The sequence below is a fragment of the Podarcis pityusensis genome, assembly GCF_964106645.2.
Source record: "Podarcis pityusensis genome assembly, chromosome: 1".
NCBI lineage: Eukaryota > Metazoa > Chordata > Lepidosauria > Squamata > Lacertidae > Podarcis > Podarcis pityusensis.
The window spans coordinates 85,387,542-85,406,046 of NC_138028.1; the positions used below are offsets into that span (position 1 = coordinate 85,387,542).

At 44.0% G+C, this 18,505-nt stretch overlaps 2 protein-coding genes across 7 annotated transcripts in view; one reads left to right on the top strand and one right to left on the bottom strand.

The window, feature by feature from the left end:
* SLC4A3 (solute carrier family 4 member 3) overlaps nt 1-11,135 on the bottom strand; it is a 50,251-nt gene extending 39,116 nt beyond the window's left edge. For 2 of the 3 annotated variants that reach the window (XM_081010988.1, XM_081010986.1), the window contains exons 1-2: nt 3,243-3,373; nt 2,857-3,013 (exon numbers count right to left, since the gene is read on the bottom strand). In XM_081010988.1, coding sequence (XP_080867114.1) covers nt 2,857-3,013; nt 3,243-3,356 — 271 coding nt within the window. In that variant the 5' untranslated portion in view covers nt 3,357-3,373. Of the gene's footprint in view, nt 1-2,856; nt 3,014-3,242; nt 3,374-6,208; nt 6,362-10,794 lie in introns of those variants that run through there. The other variant, XM_081010987.1, reaches the window with a different exon arrangement.
* Nucleotides 11,136-15,515: 4,380 nt separating this feature from the next.
* STK11IP (serine/threonine kinase 11 interacting protein) overlaps nt 15,516-18,505 on the top strand; it is a 28,347-nt gene continuing 25,357 nt past the window's right edge. The window contains exons 1-3 of one of the 4 annotated variants that reach the window (XM_081003354.1): nt 15,516-15,670; nt 16,271-16,334; nt 18,156-18,358. In XM_081003354.1, the coding sequence (XP_080859480.1) occupies nt 16,271-16,334; nt 18,156-18,358 (267 nt within the window). In that variant the 5' untranslated portion in view covers nt 15,516-15,670. Of the gene's footprint in view, nt 15,671-15,747; nt 15,853-15,953; nt 15,977-16,270; nt 16,335-18,155; nt 18,359-18,505 lie in introns of those variants that run through there. The other 3 variants (XM_081003356.1, XM_081003355.1, XM_081003357.1) reach the window with 3 other exon arrangements.

The window sequence follows — 18,505 nt, forward strand, 5'->3', positions numbered from 1 at the left end:
ATTGACCATCATCCAGTCTACCAGGGCTTGCACGCCCTCTCCTGTTTCAGATACTATGGAGAAAGAGCTGTGTGTCATCAGGGTACTGATGGCAACATGCTCCAAAACTCCTAATGACTGCTCCCAACAACTTCATATAAATTTCATAAACTTTTATTGCACTAGCCAAAGGCCATGGCATTATCCAAAAACATCAACAGTCACTATATATACCAGGGGTCGGCAATGTTTACCTCGCCTGGGCCAGTTCACTCCAGCGGAGATCCCTCCATGGGCTGGATTGTGTGTGCGCGTGAACGTGTGCACCCGCGATTTCTGATGTCTGCCTCTCTACAGATGCGATTTGCGGCATCTGCATCTGTGCAGACGCGATTTCCGGTGCCACGGAAGTGAGTCCCTGCATTGTGCTGCACCAGTTTAGCGCAGCGCACAGGGACTCACCAAGTGAGCAGCTTGGTTTGGGGGCGGCTTGTGGGCCGGTTAAATGACCCCCGTAGGCTGCTTGTGGCCCATGGGCCTTAGGTTGCCTACCCCTGATATATACAGTAAAACCATAGTCAAATCAACTAAAATTCTTTGTTATATAAATAAAAGGTAGTTCTCATACAAAATGTACAAATCTCCAAGTCCCCTTTGCAGTTGATTTTTTTGCCCTAAGCTTCCTAGCGGCTTCAGGTAGATGTTAAATAACATTGGAGACAAAATAGTGTCCTGTGGAACACCGCAGCACAAGTGTCAGGAGCTTGAAGTGCACCCCGCAGTGTTACTCTTTGGACTCAACCACACAGGTAGGAACAGCACAACTGTAGTACAGTGCCTCCAATGTCCACCCCACTCAGTCAATCCAGGAGGATACCATGGTCAATGGTATCAAAGGCCACTGAGAGAACAAGTAAGAGTAACAAGGTCACAATCCCTCTGTCCCTCTCCTGATACAGGTCATCCATCAAGGCAATCAAAGCTGGTTTAGTCCCCAAAGCAGGCCTAAAACTAGATGGAACTGGATCCAAGTGCCTATGTTCACAATCAATTCTTGGTAGGGGAGCAGTTGCTTAACACAATAGTGGATTCTTCACGCACCAAATTTTAGCTTGTAACTGCCAGCAAGATATTTGGGCTGTGTGCCTAGACCCCAGAGTCCTGCATGCACCACCAGCCAGACATGCTGTCTTTGCTTGGTACTGGTGGCTATCATGCAGCAGTTGAAAATGGGCCTTGTGTTTTAAATCAGTGGCTTGCTAAAATCCAAGCATGTTCACTAATAGTGATTCATTTCATACTTAATTATTTAAATATTACAATCAGGGTAAAAACAGAAATAATATAAAAACAGAACTCACTGTCTATTTTTCAGGGCTTTCTCTAAGCTGCACAACAGAAATGACAGTTTTCCCCAACTTGGTGCCCTCCAGTAGTTTTGAACTACATTTCTCATCAACCTCAACCAGCAGCCAGATTGGGGGGAAATCTAGATAGAAAAAAAGTTAGCTGTCCTGTCACTTGTTCCTCCCCTATAGTTCATGAAAACTGTCCACCTTTTTGTTAATTTTTCAAAAGTGCCACATGAGCATTTATCAATTCATTGATTGCCTTATTACCGGTACTTATATTTTTAAGTACAAAACTACTTTAGGGGTGGGGGTTCTTGATGATATTGCATGTATCTAGTAGCAAATCAGCACTGACAAACTTCCACCTCAAACTTGCAAAAAAAAAAAAATCTTAAGTCAGCCATGGAATGGAAAGTTACATTCAGAATGAAACCAGTGAGAGTGCTTCCAGGTCAGCCTGCTTGCTCTAAAATATTATATGTGTATTCACCGTACACTCTACACAAGAAGAAACAGCTGCTGCTGCTGCTTTCTTTCTCTCTCAGGATAGATGAACAAGGAAAATATGCCTCACCTGCAAGCACAAAGAAACTCTTGTCACCTCCCACTGCCCCCCCTCTATTTTTCCTAACAGTACAGAAATAAACAAAGTTAATAATTTGGTTGAAACCTGATATCTGGGACTCCAGCTGGACGAATATGTGAAACTAACTTCTTTGATAAATTCTAGGCAGCAACAGAAAAAACTGCCTGTCTATAGCCAGTTTGGCTTGAAATCAGATATTAGCTACTCAAAATCAATTGCCACCAGTCAGAGAGACAAATGGATAATTTGTACAGTAACTGATCAATATGATATATTGTCTATATTTGGAATTAATGACATTTGAAGTCAAATAATTGAAACTTGTGTTTGTGAATTCTTTTTTCCCTAGATATCAAATTTCAGTTTGAAAATGTTGAGTTATGCCACTGAAATGTTACTACTGACATATACACACCTGTTTCACCAAATTCTCCAAACAGTGTTGCAAAAGTTGAGTACGTATAAGTTTTTGAAACACAGAATCTAAAGTTCGCTTCTTAAAATATCATTTCCATTTGTTTCAGTTCTAGTTGGATTGGGTAAACTCTAGTACTTTCCAGCTTGATGGTGTGGAAAGACCATAAATGTTTTGCACACACTGGGCTAAGCTAGGGTTTAATTTGTTCTGCAGGAGATATATAAATAGGGCTGGCATACGTCTGGAATTTCCTGAACATACCCAGGTTTCATCTGCTGAAAATAGCATCCAGGCGAAATTTTCAGAAATCGGTTAAAATTCCTGGGGAAATCCAGATTTCCCCCCACTAAAAATATCAACAACTTGTGTCCAGATTTTCACTTTTTGAAATACGGCAACCCCAAAATAGGCTATTGTAAGCAGGCCTTCCATACCATTAAATATGGTTCCTACCCAAAGGCTGTGCTTGGTCTTTGCTCTGATTATAAGCTGGGGCCAGTTTGTTTATAAGACATACGTACATTCAAAGTCGCTCTCGCTGTAGCTGCGACCTAGCTTCTCCTGGTCTCTTAGCACAGACTTGCTGATCAAGTCTCCGAACCGTTCGATAGCCAAGGTCTTGTCCAAATCCTCCTCATCCTCCGTGCCAGGAAAGGCCGTCTCAGCATCCTCACCATCCTGCACACCAATCCGCAGAACTGATAAATCACACGGTGCCTGAAAACAGTCCCTTAATACAGAGAGGCATAGAAAAACGCTAACCCCTTTTCCCTGTTCCCAGTCTCCTTCCCCAATAGTACCCACATTCACATTTCACAATGATGGGGTCACAAGAGCCCTCAAAACAATAGAGAGTAAAATGCTTGGCAGGGTTGTCCACCCTGATATCCATTTAAATTGAACTTGCCTTCCTAATCTTGTCTGCCTTCTTCCCCAGATTGGGACTGTGAAGTTTACTGTCGTGTGCACTGTACAATTTTAGAAATCCAGAAGGTGAACAACAGACTGTGTCCAAATCCATCCGTTCAAGACCCTCCTTTACCCTCTCTCCTCTTGTTCTCTCTCCACTCCACTATGATCAGTGTCTCTCACAATCTGATATTTTAACTGTCAAGTTCTTTCTCATCCCCTCCTGCATTCCAGAAAGGAGAAGATCCCTTGTATCCAGTTTATTTGAGGGGTGGGAGGAGCAAAGCCAAAAAGAGATTGGATAAATGGCGATTCACCTCAGGAGACAGGTAGAACAGGAAATATAGGACATAGGCTTGGATCACGGGATCCAATGTTGGCGAGTCCATGTCACAGTTGTCTGATGTTTCCTATTGGTTGCCTGCAGAGCACACCTGTGTAATCCCAGTCCCCCCCCCCCACATCTGATCCTCTAGTCTTTTTCTTCCATCTTGCCTTCTTCTATCCTGAGTTTTTACCACAGGCCCTGACACCATCCCATGCTCTCCATTACAATCTTCCACTTTGGAATATCTGTTATGGCCACTTTACTGTACAGCTCTGGGTATCTCCCCTTTCTTTCTGAATCCATTTCAGTCCTCCCTGTGCCTTTTCCAAGGGCCACAGTTCAATCCTGCAGCTATGAGCTCTGTCAGTTTTACCCCTTACCAATCCTCAGCTGCAGACACTGGTTAAAAGAAGAAGAATTCCTGTCAATTTAGCCTGAAATGCTGGTGCCAAGCTGTTGTGGACTCCTCGGTTACCATGGCAACACAGTAGGCCCAGCAGTGACAAGTCCTTGCTGAACCAGAATAGGAAGTAAAACCGCTGAACAGCTCCCAACACCCACCCCTAGATAAACAGTCAAAAAAAGCTACAATATCTGTGCTACTGTGCATCTGTACATACACATTCAGGTGTGTAGGTACAGTGTTGCCATTGCTCCTGGAAAGGCAGGGGCCCCCTGCACAAGGGCTTACTTTGAGACAGGGCTCAGCCCTGGAATTTGCTTTCAGCTACAGGACTACTTCCTGATGCATTTAAAGAGTACCTGCAAGGTTGTGAAGGAAGCACATTTCACTCAGCATGGAGTGATCACAGCTGAACTTACACAGCAGAAAGTATGATAAAGGATTTTTAAGGCCTGAAGCCCTGCACCTATCATTTTAGACATTAAGGATTACTTTGAAGCATCATTTCTGGTGGATCTTGAAGGAGCCTGGTCTAAGGTGCAGGGCAGAGAATATATTACTAGATTCCCTCCATATAGGGAATCAAAGTTGCAGACATATTGTGATATAGACACTCCAAATGTAAAAAAATAATAATTTTAAAATGGCTTTATTCAGAGGACTTCACATGGAGACTGAAAACAAAGTAAGGACCAGTCATTTCTTACAGACATGAATATTTCATAATATCACAAAATCACATCAGTCAGTTGCTCAAATCCGCAATTATTTGCTTCATGTGCCAAAAATTTATAGCAACTATCTTTTGATCCACAGGTGATATAATGAATACCATTGGTATAGTGAGTACTTGATCACCTGGGGCAACCTTGTAACAATAGTTGCAGAATGAGCGACTCCACCTCCAAAATCTTACATTCAGTACTTCTAGATTCCTATCAGATAACTCTAGCTTTCACTAGTCTGATAAAGGCTATAGGTTATTATGTCATATCAGCAACAAATCTATGTCACATTGCCCTCTCATTCTTTGTAAATATTCTTTTGCAATTTATGCATAAATGGTGCTATATTGATATATTATATAATATTGTAAAATGACTGGCTGATTAGTATCACTGATCCATATAGAAAAAGTTGGTCCTATGCAACCATCTGTAAACAGAGGCTTTCTGTTCTCTTGAACATCACTAGCAAAGCCCAGTCCACAAATATATATTAAAAACAGGAGAGCTTGGCTCCCAAGAGAAGTTAAGTTTTTAAAAGCTATGGAATTAAGGTTTCTTGTTATTGCCTCTGCAAATACCCCCACCCACTGAAAAACATATCGGGGAATTGCCCAAAATTAGGTGGAGGCCTGCCCACTTTTGGTCAGTTCTCCCCTTTCCCAGAAACCCCCTGCGCCCCATTGCACATTATTCATATGGGCCTTCACCCTCTGAAGAGGCTTTTGTGACGTGAAATTGACTTCAGGAAGAAGTAAGAGAACTGGACACTTATTCCATGACCTTCCTTGAGTTAACTTTTCCTAGAATTAAAGCCAATGTCTTTTAAAGCTAATTTCTGGGTATTAAAGAGGGGAAATGCTTTGAGCTATCACTTCTTGAATGCCAAACTTCAAAGAATAAACACTGCTGCAGTGTCTTCAGAAGGGTAGTCATGTTAGCCTGCTGCAGAAAAGGCGTCTTGTGACACCTTAAAGATTTAAAGAGCTCTAGCTTTAAACTTATGTCACAATTTATCCCAATCTGTATAGGGTCTGAAATGTTTTTTTATGTGGAATTGTTTTTGTTTTTAGAGACGGAATTGTTTAAAGTTTTTTTATTGTCTTTGTTTTTGTGGTAAAGTTGCTTGGAGATATATATGGGCAGCAATTCATAAATGGAATCAAATAAATAAATTTGAAATAAATTTGAAATAAATTTAAATGCTACTGGAAGGATTTTTTTATTTTAAATAAATTTGGTTAGTCTTAAGTGCTGCAAGACTTGTTTTCACTGGTTGTGCAAATCTGTTATGCTTTTTTCCTCTTGAGACCAGTGAACTAGTTAGGGTATAGATTTTCCCACATAACGTGTGAACTGAGAAGACTCTAAGCAGGGCTCATAGTCAAAGAACTTCAGTCAAAATAACTGAAGATATTTGTACACAAATCTCATTTTCCACAGCAAAAGTGTTTTACCAGTGTTTGATAAGCAAATCTATTATATATATATATATATATTAAAATCACCTGCTGCACTGTAGTGAAGATGCCTCCCAAAGGAGCATTTTTTCCATCTGCCATCTTGGTTTAAGATCTATGGACCGTCATGCAATGTTTGGGCAAATATCAACCCTTCTCTTTCATTAGCAGGCAACCAGTAAGTCTGAGGCGTGGCATAACCTGTGGAGAAAGGATAGAACACATGGACATCTGGACCAGAAAAATGGCAAGGGTGTGTAGCTATATTTGTGATGAATAAGAACTAATGGAAAGTTAAGAGCCACAGCTCAGAATCATGCGACACCCTTACACAAGACACTGAGTTCTAAATTAATTATAAGCACTCAGAAAAGTGACCTGGATATTGCTATGGACAGCTCAACAACTTGCTTGGCTCAGATTGCATGCCGCTAAGTGTCAGGATGTAAAAGGAATGGCGTGTGGCATAATAATAATGATAGTCTAATGACGTCCTCCTCTGGAGAGTCATGTGCCATTCCAGTCACCAATCTCATAAAGAAATGGGGGGGGGGGTGCTGTGTACTGGGTTATGTGGAGGAAAAGCCTCTTTATGGGGATAGGAAGAGGACTTTGAGAGCACAGGCAAACAGCTTGAGATGACACAACAGATGTTTGTAAATAATAAACAGCAAAGCAAAGGAAAATGATTGCAAGGGTTAAAAGGCAGTAATTTATAGCTAATCAAGGAAGCATAGCTGAGTAATCCCTCTGTTTGCGTAAGCCCTACGTAGCTACTGGGTTTCACTGAGCAGAGACTTGGTCTCTTAATAGCCCTCTGGGGATTTTCTGTCTTCTCTTCAAAATAGTTGGACAAAGTAGACTGTGGATAGCATTGCTTCCTTGCTGGATTTAAATAGGACTCATGAGAGGGTCCCCCCTCCCACCTGGCTAGGTTTTTTAAAAAGAGCTCCATTTCAGTTTTAGGTGCTGGTCAGCTTTCAATATGTGTATGTCTCCGTACATTAAAGCATACAAATGGTTGTTTTGTCTGGGAGAGGAAGTAAACCCTCCTCTGGGACAGGAATTGCAAAAGTCTCTAAGCAAAAGGATTGCAGGTAACATTAAACTGCTTTTGTGGATCTAGGCTGCAATCCTATACACATTTACCTGGGAGTAAGTCCCATTGAGCTTAATAGGACTTACTTCTGAGCAGACGTGTATAGGATTGCTCTTAGGGTACAAATTGAGGAAATAATGACATGAAATAAACCTCAGTCATACATTGTTAGAGCTCCTGGAAAAACATTGCAAACAGCTTTCTTGAAAACAACATTTCATCACAGAAGGGTGTCAGAAACGTACTGGTGCAGGCTTGCAGAAATTCTGGTAAATGTTGGGCTAAGAATTTGACTAAACCCAACCATAATTAAGACAGTAATAGATTTCTGAGACAAGGAATGCCCCTGCAATCACTAAGCAGGAGCCTGCTGTTGCTTCAACATCTAATTATCCCTGAATGTCAAAATACTGCTCCTTGACCAATAATAGCTATTGTATAGCTTAGATGACCAACATCCTGCCCTGTAATAGTGCATCTACCGCTTTTGCTAATTGCAATTATAAACATGCACTTTATTTCTTGTTTTAATTTGCCTCTGTAACTTTCAACTCATTGTCTTTTGTGTTGGCTTGGGCTGATCTTGACAAACCATTTCCTCCTGAATAGTCCCAAAAGAAGTTTTGTAAACTTAAATGTAGTGCCTCCAGAGCAAGCAGCTTGTTAAGACTGCTGCTGGTATTGTCTAAAAATGAATTAGGGTCTCCTATGCATGTATTGTAGATGATTCTAGCTAAATGCAGCACCAAGTATATCTGTCTATAACACCCGCATACCATCTTATTTTTGTTTTGCTTTGCTTTTAACCAGAGTTGCCAGGAATTGAACTGGGGACTTTCTGCATATGAAACATCTTCCTTCTCTTATCTAACACTGAACTTGGGTTGGTCCATTCATTAACGTATGTGTCTATGATGCCATGAATAAGGGGTGCTTGGGGGACCTCTGGGTTGGAGAGTATTACTTTCCATGCAGTCTCAATAGTCATGAGTCTCAATACTCATTTATTTAGAATGTTAAAATGAAAGAATTCCCCCTTTCAAAATGTATAGAACACCATGAGAAGGGACTGACAAAGTGGGCCAACTCCAAAATAGAAACATAGTTTGTGGGGTTGAGTTTTCAACAATGACCTGTGACATCTGAGTTTGACTTTCCATCCAACCATGAAGCTCATTGGGTGACTGAATCACTTTCCCTCTCTCTCAGCCCAACCTGCTTCAAATGGTTGTTGTGAGGATAAAAGGGGACACACACAGTGTAATTAGGTATACGTTTCTGTTATCACAGATGGACATATGAAGTTGCCTTATACTTGACAGATCATCGGTCCCATTCAGCCCAGTATTTTTTATGCTGACTGGCAAGTAGTTCTCCACGGGTTTGCAGCAGAGGACTTTCTCATTATCTGCTACCTGATTATTTTAACTGGAAATGCCAGGGATTGAGCCTGAGCATGCACTCCCTTTCCATTATGGTCGGTGTGTTATACATCCTCTTCACAAGGGTTTCCCCCCGCCGAGACCATACTCAGACAAAAGGGTGGCAGTTCTAGACTGCAGCAATGCAAGAATGGGATCATTTGCATTTGACATTTGCCCTTGCCCACTCCATTCTGTTGGTTACATACTAGGACTGGGAGTGCTCAAGAGGGTAAGGCGGAGGAGGGAACTTGAGAAAAGTAGATGTCAGTAACAGTAGCAGGACATGGCTCTGTGGAAAGCCCAAAACAGACATTCCATGGGACTGCGGCCCAGAGTGGAGGAGGCAGGGAAGGGGCAGCTGCATGGCTAGGAACAGCTGGAAGCAGGAGAGAAGTGGGGGAGGAAAGAAAACAGTGACAGAGGCTACGATGTCAACCAGATTTTTGCATGATGCTCTCCGTTGGCAAGGAAACTTTTGTCTTCTCTTTACCAGAAGCTGGAAGAAAGTGGAGCTCCTCCCACCACTGTACCTGCACGCTAGTCCTGCTCCCACTGCATTTCTGCTGCTCAAACAGCTGTTAAAGAGTCAGCAAGTCTTACTGGGAGTGATTGACAAGGACATTAATCTATTAAAGCCATGTGCTGTGGACACTTCCTTTAAAGGCTGCTGTTAATAAGGCCAGATGGGCCACTGGTGCTGACGATTAAAGCAGCTCTTAATTCTTACGACCTTTTATAGCCTTGCCAATAATGTATCTTTCTCTCATACAAGCCAGTATCATTTTACTTGGACTCCCTTGTCTATCTGCCTAGCTGTCCCCACTTTTACATTCAGACTATGGGGGCTTTGAGGCCATGTATTTATACACCGGTGAGCGTGGTCAGGGCACGGCTCATACCTGAAGCTTGTTAGACCCATGGCAATAAACAAGAGAAGCAAGAGGAGGAAGAAAAGGACAGATTTGATTAGAGAGACACACGTCACTCCCAAATGATAGGCTGTTGGCGCCAAAGGAAGACCAAGAGAGGGACAAGATGCAGTGTCCTGTGCAACAGAGCAGGAGATAAGGGCTCAAAATCTCACTTAGCACATGCCCAAAGTTCAAACCCCTGCCTGAGGAGGAAGGGACCCTTGAATATGATGAGAAACTGGAGACATGGAGTACACACTGAGATAATAATGTGCAGTAGATGGGACTGAATTGAAGGCACGACATATACAAAAGCACACACACACAAATGAGAGTGTCTGTGCCAGGAGTACAGTGGCATATGCATATTTTGGGGGGATCGCAGTGGTGGTTAATTTCTGTGTGTGAGCAGTGCTGGAGCTTGCACCTGACAGCCACACCCTCTGACCTGGAAGCCCTGGCCACTGATCCCGCAAGCACAGAGTTTGGTGAGGAAAAGTACTCTACACATGCTCAGAGGCATTCTCATCTGCACTGCTTCAAATTTTCCCAAACTGAGACCTGTTCCCTAGAGCTGAGTCTCAGCTCATATTACTACTCTCTCTCTCTCTCTCTCTCTCTCATATCAAAGGATTGCTGATTTATTGCACTAGATTTTGCACTGGGGGAGGGGGTTTGCATTGTCACTTGTCATGTTCAGGAGGCTCCAGATTTCCCAAGCAGGACACATCACTGGCATCTTTTGTGGGCATGCCCAAATGTGGGCATGCTGGGCGGTGAGAATGCAGACACATACACGGCCTGTTCTGAAATGTCCCCCCTCCCCTTTTTCCTTCTTCTGCTCTCTGAACAACTCACAAAGCATGCACATACCTTGCAGTCTCCTCTGCTGCCCTGGCAGATGCTTAGGGGACCCTCACACCCTTTTATTTCCTTTTATTTAATTTTTTTGCAGCCAGGACTTGACACTCCGGAGAAAGAAAGCCCCAAACCTGTGTGCCAAGCACAAGAGAGGCAAAGGCAAACCCATCTAAAAGGGTCCTGCTATGAGATCCACAGCTTTGCTCCCTGTGGAAGACTCTCTCTCTCTCTCTCTCTCTCTCTCTCTGCCCTGCACCTGGCAATGTCAGGGACATGAGGATGCTGGACCAGGATGGGATGAAGGCAGGAGTGGGGGTGGGGAAAGAGGCTATACTGTACCTCGCTGCTGATGAGAAGGAGAGCTGCCTGCCTCCAGCCAGGGGTCCACCGAATTCACGCTGCTGTGACTGGCCTCTTCTTGCCCTCCCTCCTGCTGCTGCTGCTGGAGATCACTCAACATGTGTCCATTTCCCTGCTAGTGGCTCAGGTAGGGTGGCTGTTTGAGACACCTCTTCTCCTCCACCACCTCTGCCTCCTCCTCTTCAGTGCAGCAGCAGCAGCAGCAGCTTCCTGCTCCTCCTGCAGGCAGCCATCCGCTGTTACTGGCTCTGCTTGGAGACGAGCTGCACATTGGCTGCTCTGGCTCCCTTATTTAAAATTCTGTGTGGCGAGCCGCTCAGGCTATGAGTCACTCGCTGCTTTTCGCCGAAGCAGGCAGCAGCTGAGCCGAGCGGCTATTCTGGAGAGTCACAGGATGGTGGGAGGGAAGGAGGGACGCCAAGTCACCCTCCCTTGCTAAGACAGCCTCACTGGCACCTCCACACCCAAGTAGCATGGCACTGGGGCAAAGCCGCATGGCTGGGCAACGCAGTGGTGCAGGCACCACTTGATGCCTGCACACCATCTTCCATCTCTCAGAGGTGCCAACAAATAAAATATTGGGGTGGGGAGAGGTAAGCCCTGCCCAACATAATCGATCACAAGACGTGGAGCGAACACATCATTTGAACAGCAATGCCCTTCAACTTTGGGGGCCCCAGCTCCCTCAAATATTTTATTGGGGGAACCAAAGGGACATCGTCCCCAAGGAGTTGGCTCCTATGCCACCTCTACATACCAACTTGCATGATGCATTGTTATTCCAAAGTGTTGCACATACCAAATTGAGAATGATACCAGTGGCTAAGAGACTCAGCCCTCCTGGGGTTTCTTAATGAGTTTTGAGGTTTTGGCTTTTTAAACTTTAAAGACTGAATTCTTAATCCATGTTTTATATTGCAGCTGTATTTTTAAAAATTGTTTATCATGAATCTTAACCTTTTTTAAAAAAAATGCACGCTGCCCAGAGAATTTCAGTTATGGGGCAGCATAGTAATACCATTCAGTAATAATAAATAAATCATCAAAGAGCTCCCACTTTGAATCTCAACACTGTTATGAACTCACTTAGGCAAGCCACTCTTTCTCAGATGTACCTTACAGGGTTGTTGTGAGATTACAGCTGGTTAATGTGCTGCAGGGCAGACTCAGGGATGCAGGTGGCGCTGTGGGTTAAACCACAGAGCCTAGGACTTGCCGATCAGAAGGTCGGCGGTTCGAATCCCCACAACGGGGTGAGCTCCCGTTGCTCAGTCCCTGCTCCTGCCAACCTAGCAGTTCGAAAGCATGTCAAAGTGCAAGTAGATAAATAGGTAAGGTATTCCCAGCGGGAAGGTAAATGGCATTTCCGTGCGCTGCTTTGGTTCGCTAGAAGCGGCTTAGTCATGCTATCCATATGACCTGGAAGCTGTACGTCGGCTCCCTCGGCCAGTAAAGCGAGATGAGCGCCGTAACCCCAAAGTCGGCCACGACTGGACCTAATGATCAGGGGTCCCTTTACCTTTACCTTTACTAGGGCAGACTCAAGACTTTGTAGTGCCTGAGGCACAGCAGCAAATGTGCCTCTCACCTCCCAGGTCAAGGTGCATAGGGTCTAAGACAAAAAAATCCCACAAGCACCACTCTCTGAAAAATAAATAACACATTAACAACAAATAAAAAAATATTTCCTGCCATTATACCCAGACTGCCTCATTCTCCTTAATGATGGGGCCAACTCTGACAATGCAAACAAACTGCTTTGAAATACTTGCAAATGCTATACAAATTTCAACTATTATAATTCCTGTGCAAATTTTTGTGCCAGTTTTAAGTCACCTCGCATGCTTTAGCTGAGAGGTGCCCTATGAATAACCAAGCAAACAAATAAATTATCACATATGTTGTGTGAACGAAACAAAAATATAATATTAACAGGAAATTCTCTCTGTGTGTGTGGGTGGGTGGGTGGGTGGGTGTGTAAATTTAAAGCAGCTTTACATCTGAAACTGAAGCCAGGTTAAAAGTGTATTTTTTATCAAGAGACACTACACAGATCATATATTCACAGGTGCATGCTAGGATTGTTTGTTTGTTTAAAATCTATGCACAATCAGCTGCTTGCTAATCTTGTCAACTCAATAAACCATACATCAAAAGTATTCCTTGTCCCTGCGCTATAATATAGGACACAAAAAGTAGTTCTGCTCCCACCCAAATTAGGCCTGATTATTTGACCTTCAACTATTTTCTCAAAAGTGTGTTAACATGAATGACAGGAGCAACTGTTGGTGCCCTATTATAATTCTTTCATAAGGGAAAGCTTTGACATGAAAACTGAGAATTTATCTCCCAGAGAGGAGAGAGCAGATCTGTTCAATTAATAATTTTTGCTTGTGTGTTAAATATTCTGAATGCTCTATGGACCAAGAAGGAATTCCCACACCCAAAGCTGGTTATTTATTTATTTATTTATACATACATACATACATGCATGCATGCATACACACTTATTGGAACAATTCACAAAATACTGTACTTAGAATGGAGTAGGGGCAGTTAAGTCTGACCTCAGTGGGTTAACTGATTTTAACTGACTTGCAGATGACTACAGTACCTAAAATTCTTAGTTCCACCGAACATTTGTACTTTGCAGTGAGTTATTCCCAAATGAGCAATGGAAGGATTTTATCAAAAAACATAGCTAAGGGCTCATCCACACTTCTGCTTGTGCTGTGCCTAAAAAACATGGGTCTGAGCAGTTAGTGTGGAGGAGCCCTTAGTCACAGCTAAGTTTCTGGATGGGATGTTTTTGTATTATCTCCCACATTTATTGTGCTGGCACACATGCAGATTTGAATTCCATACCTTAAAGCAGGTGTGGAGAACCTGTGGCCTTCCCCATGTTGTTGGATTCCAACTCCCATCAGCCCCAACCAGTATGGCCGGTGGTCAGTCCAACAACTTCTGGGTGGGGGCACACAGGTTCCCCACCCCTGCTTTAAATAATGTGTAGACAAGAGGTAATAGCAAAGGATTAAAGAAGCAGAAAAGCGGAAGGAACATGGCTTGGACTTCCTATAAATTCTAACTAAAGCTTTAGGCATCCACATCTGATGAGGGGACTTTCTTGTACAAAAATAGGAAGGCTCTGTCCTGATGTGATATGAAACTGGGTTCTTTGCAAAGCAGTATCAAACCTGAGAACTCTTGTCCTCCCTTTGACCTGCATTCACTAATGGCTCTGCGAATAAGGAATCCGTAAACACCCATCAAACATTTGGTTAATACTAAGAACTCCCATACAATTGGAGGACCATACTGTGCGGAGCATGGCTTGCTTTATTTTTTTTAAGGTGTATGTGTGCATGTGCAGCATGCTGAGGGAGAAATGCCAGGGCTCAACAGAGAACCAGACTTCTACAAAGGCACACTGAATGGAGCTATCCTGGCTACTCCGCACAGATTGTCAGAAACAAAAGATAGAACAAGTTTTCAGTAAAACTTCTCTGGAAACTGGCAAAAGATCCAAGAAACATGGCTGTGCATTTATTTCTGTCCTAATCCAAAACACCCAGGGTTCAGGCCCTTCTGAAAACAGAAGGAGGTACTGAGTACCAACAAGCCCTGCCTCAAATAAATTATTACACGGTAAGACCTGAAGCACAGTGATCCACAGAAGAATGGGGAATCCTGGCCCTCTGGATATTCTCATCAACCAGCATAGTCAATGGTCAGAAATGATGGGAGTTGTTGTCCAACGACTTCTGGAGAGCCAAAGTTTCCCCACCCTGAGTCACTAGAGCCTCAAGACTCAAGCTTGACCATCAAAACATTGTAAATACGATATCCCCCAGCTTCTCATCGACTCCTGCAAATAATCATTTCCCACCATCATGTTGGCTCTGTAGGAAAAGTGCAACAGCAGGTCCCCAGTTCAATCTGTGGACACTGCAGCTGGAGGGCTGATTCAATATGAAATTGTATGAAATGACAGGTGTGACCAGAAAGCGTAGAGCAGGAGGAAGAGAACTTGCAGCTCTCCAAATGTTGGTGGTTATAACTCCCACCACTCCTAAATGGCCTCAGTCCAGTATACCTGAAGGAGCGTCTCCACCTCCATCATTCTGCCACATTGCCTCGGCGCTGGACACGGAGGTCCAGCGCTGAGGGCCTTCTGGCGGTTCCCTCGCTGCAAGAAGCCAAGTTACTGGGAACCAGGCAGAGGGCCTTCTCGGTAGTGGCACCCGCCCTGTGGAACACCCTCCCACCAGATGTCAAAGAGAAAAATAACTACCAAACTTTTAGAAGACATCTAAAGGCAGCCCTGTTTAGGGAAGCTTTTAATGTTTAATAGGTTATTGTATTTTAGTGTTTTGTTGGAAGCCACCCAGAGTGGCCGGGGGGACCCAGCCAGATGGGCGGGGTATAAATAAATTATCATCATCATCATCATCCTGGCCATCACCTATGCTGGCTGAGGCTGATGGGAGCTGGAGTCCAAGGATACCTGCAGCCACAGGTTTCCTCAACTCCGAAGCGTAGGATAGTAGACAAGAACTCCCCGCTTTCGGGAGCCCTGCTTGCTAACAGATCATGACATCTGCCACACTGCACGCCCTAAAAGGAAGGGCTTTCTGCAACCCAGCGAAGGAGATGGCGAAGCGCGACGCCGTAGAAAGAGAGGGCGGAGCTTTGAAGGCGCGGCACCGGCTCGCTTATTAAGCCAGCCGAGGACGCTCTAGCTCGTATGTCTTTAAATACTCTATGGTAACGCGGAAGTGAGTAAAAGATTCGGGAGCTTGTCTTGCGTCTATGGTCGGGACGCTGTGTAAGAAACCGGCCGTCGGCATTCCAGGTAAGGGAGGGTGTGTGTGTGTGCGCGCGGGTGGGGGGGGGGTTGTCTGGTACGAGAGGCTGCGTGGGTGTTGCTATGGTTACTGCCTTCCTTCCAGGCAGCCGCTCCCCTGTATCATGTGCCCGCTGCTTGCTTTTTCCTGCCCCATAGGTTAGTCTCTGGGGTTTGGAGACCAGCTTGGGGTAGGTCATCTCTCCCCCCCCCCGCCGCCTCTCCTCTCTCCGGTGGGCTTCCGAGAAGGCCCCTATGACTGTCTGAGGCGGGGCGGCGTCGTGTGAATAAGGGCTGCCTCTTTCTGAAATAAGGGTAATTCCTGTCACTGTCACGTGCCTGTGTGCGAGCACAGTAGCTGCTGACTTTGCAAGGGTCTTTGGTGTCCGCACTAGGTTGGCCCAAGAACTTGTGGCTCTAAAAAATCACAGCCCTGGGAAGTTAGTGTAAAAATCTCTATGCCCAGTGGGCTCAGACACTTTTTTGAGCAGGAATTCTGGTTGGGTGGTGAACTAGCTAGTTATTTACCGCACCTTGTTTTGAGATACTTGTAACTGTGATATGGGCTCTTGGGTTCCCAAGTGATGATTCTCATCTTTTTGTTTGCAGATGGCTCCTGGCACACCAAAGGAAATAATGCTCCAGAGCTTAGCCCATTTACTGCAAGAGTCTGGTGAGGTTCTGGTGGTTTAAAGCACCTCCACATTAAAGTGTGCTCTTTGCTTTGTTCTAGGTGGTAATATAATGGCCATACATTGGGGTCACATCTACACCATAAAGCACATGACTTTCCTGCAAAGAATCCTTGGAACTGTAGTTTACACCTCACAGGGCTAGAATTTCCAGCTATGGTTCCCAGGATTCTTTGGAGAAAGCCATATGGTTTAAATTTATGGTGTAGGTGTGACTGTTGGGGCCAGAGTTGGTGGTAATGACTGAATATAGGAACTACATGGAATGAACTGCAGTAGACATTGTTATTTTTTAAGGAGTAAAAAACAATATGCCACAGTTTTATTAACAGACATTATTCAGTAATGCCTTAGAGCCATTTCACATCTTGTTTGTCTGCATCAATTTACTCACAGCGCATGCTTATAGTGGGTAATGCAGCTAATCCAACTTCCTGTTGCATATATCAGGTTAAATGGGGGGCATTCATTAGCATGTGCTAATATCTTTAACATACGCAGTAAAGCACCATGTTAATATCTTAAACATGTGTGCATAAAACACAGCATGCGTATGCAGTGAAAATGTAACATGCAAAATGGTGATTGATGTTGCCACTTTTATTTGGATAAATGCTGGATGTTCTTCAACCTGTATTCACTGAGGGAAGTTCTTCAGAGAAATCATGCTTCCATTCTTGTGGTTGGTTATAAGGTTATTACTCTAGTAGGGCAGGGTTCCAGCCTGTCCTAAGACTCTTGTCCAAGTAAAGGAAGACGGTTGTAATTCCAATCTAGGAACCAACTCTTTATTGATGTCCTTCCTTTTTATTGTAAACTGTATTTGGAAATTTGCAAGTCATTGGGGTGTGGGTGGAGTAGCCTAGGAGAGTAGTCTAGGAAGCCCTTCATATTGTTCCACTGAACTGGAATTTTCTGTCTGTGTGAGAGGTAGTGATGGTTCAGGAAAGTCAAGAATGTCCAGTACTTAAAGATTATGCGATGAGCACAGAACTAAGACTGCTGCATCAGAAATAACTATACTGTAACGTGTAGTACTTCATTCACATTCAGTAGGTGTAACAAGACTGTGGAGTTATGGTGGCAGACGTACAATAAGGGGGCTGGAGCAAATTGCCTATGAGGAAAGGTTATAACATTTGGGGCTTTAGAGAGCCAGTGTGGTGTAGTGGTTAAGAGCGGTTGTCTTGTAATCTGGGGAACCGGGTTCGCGTCTCCGCTCCTCCACATGCAGCTGCTGGGTGACCTTGGGCTAGTCACACTTCTTTGAAGTCTCTCAGCCCCACTCACCTCACAGAGTGTCTGTTGTGGGGGAGGAAGGGAAAGGAGAATGTTAGCCGCTTTGAGACTCCTTAAAGGGAGTGAAAGGCGGGATATCAAATCCAAACTCTTTAGTTTAGAAAAAAAAGGCAAGTTGGGGAGGACACAATAGAGATGTACAAAATTATGCTTGGTGTAGACAGACACATTTGCCTCTCTTGTAATACTGGAACTCGGGGTCATCCAGGTAAACTGAACAGTGGAAGACTCAGGGCTGCATCAACAAGGTATTGCTTCACATGGTTAAACTACAGAATTTGCTGCCACACACAGGCAGACCTCTAAATTCCAGTCATTGTAGTCTTCCTGTAGGTGTCTCATTGACCACTATAGAAAATAGGACTCTGGATTACATCGGCCTTTGGTCTGATTCAGCAGGGCTCTTATGTTCTTATGAACCTTTCTTTGTGTGGTTTGTGGTGGTAGGGAGTACATATGGATTTATTATGGATTTATTAATGCTAATTATTCTTTTTCTTCAGGAGACTTGATTCTGGATGGTACTAGCACCTTGACCTTATTCACCTCCACACTGCAGATTCTCACTCAGATCTTTGAGCAGCACCTATTGCCACGAAACCAGAACCATGGCTTCATTGCACTCTCATCACACCCTGCTGAAACATCTGCCATCCTTCAAGCCCAGTTTCTCTTTGATGTCTTGCAAAAGACACTCTCTCTGAAGGTACGTGCCAAAGTAGGAGTCTGTGAGCAGCGGGTCTATGCTTCTTGCCTTATCTTGCAGTGAGGATACTGGTGTTGATGTAGCTATATTTCTCACTTTTTTATACAGATGATAGTTTAGAAAATTATTTTAGTTGTATTTTATTTC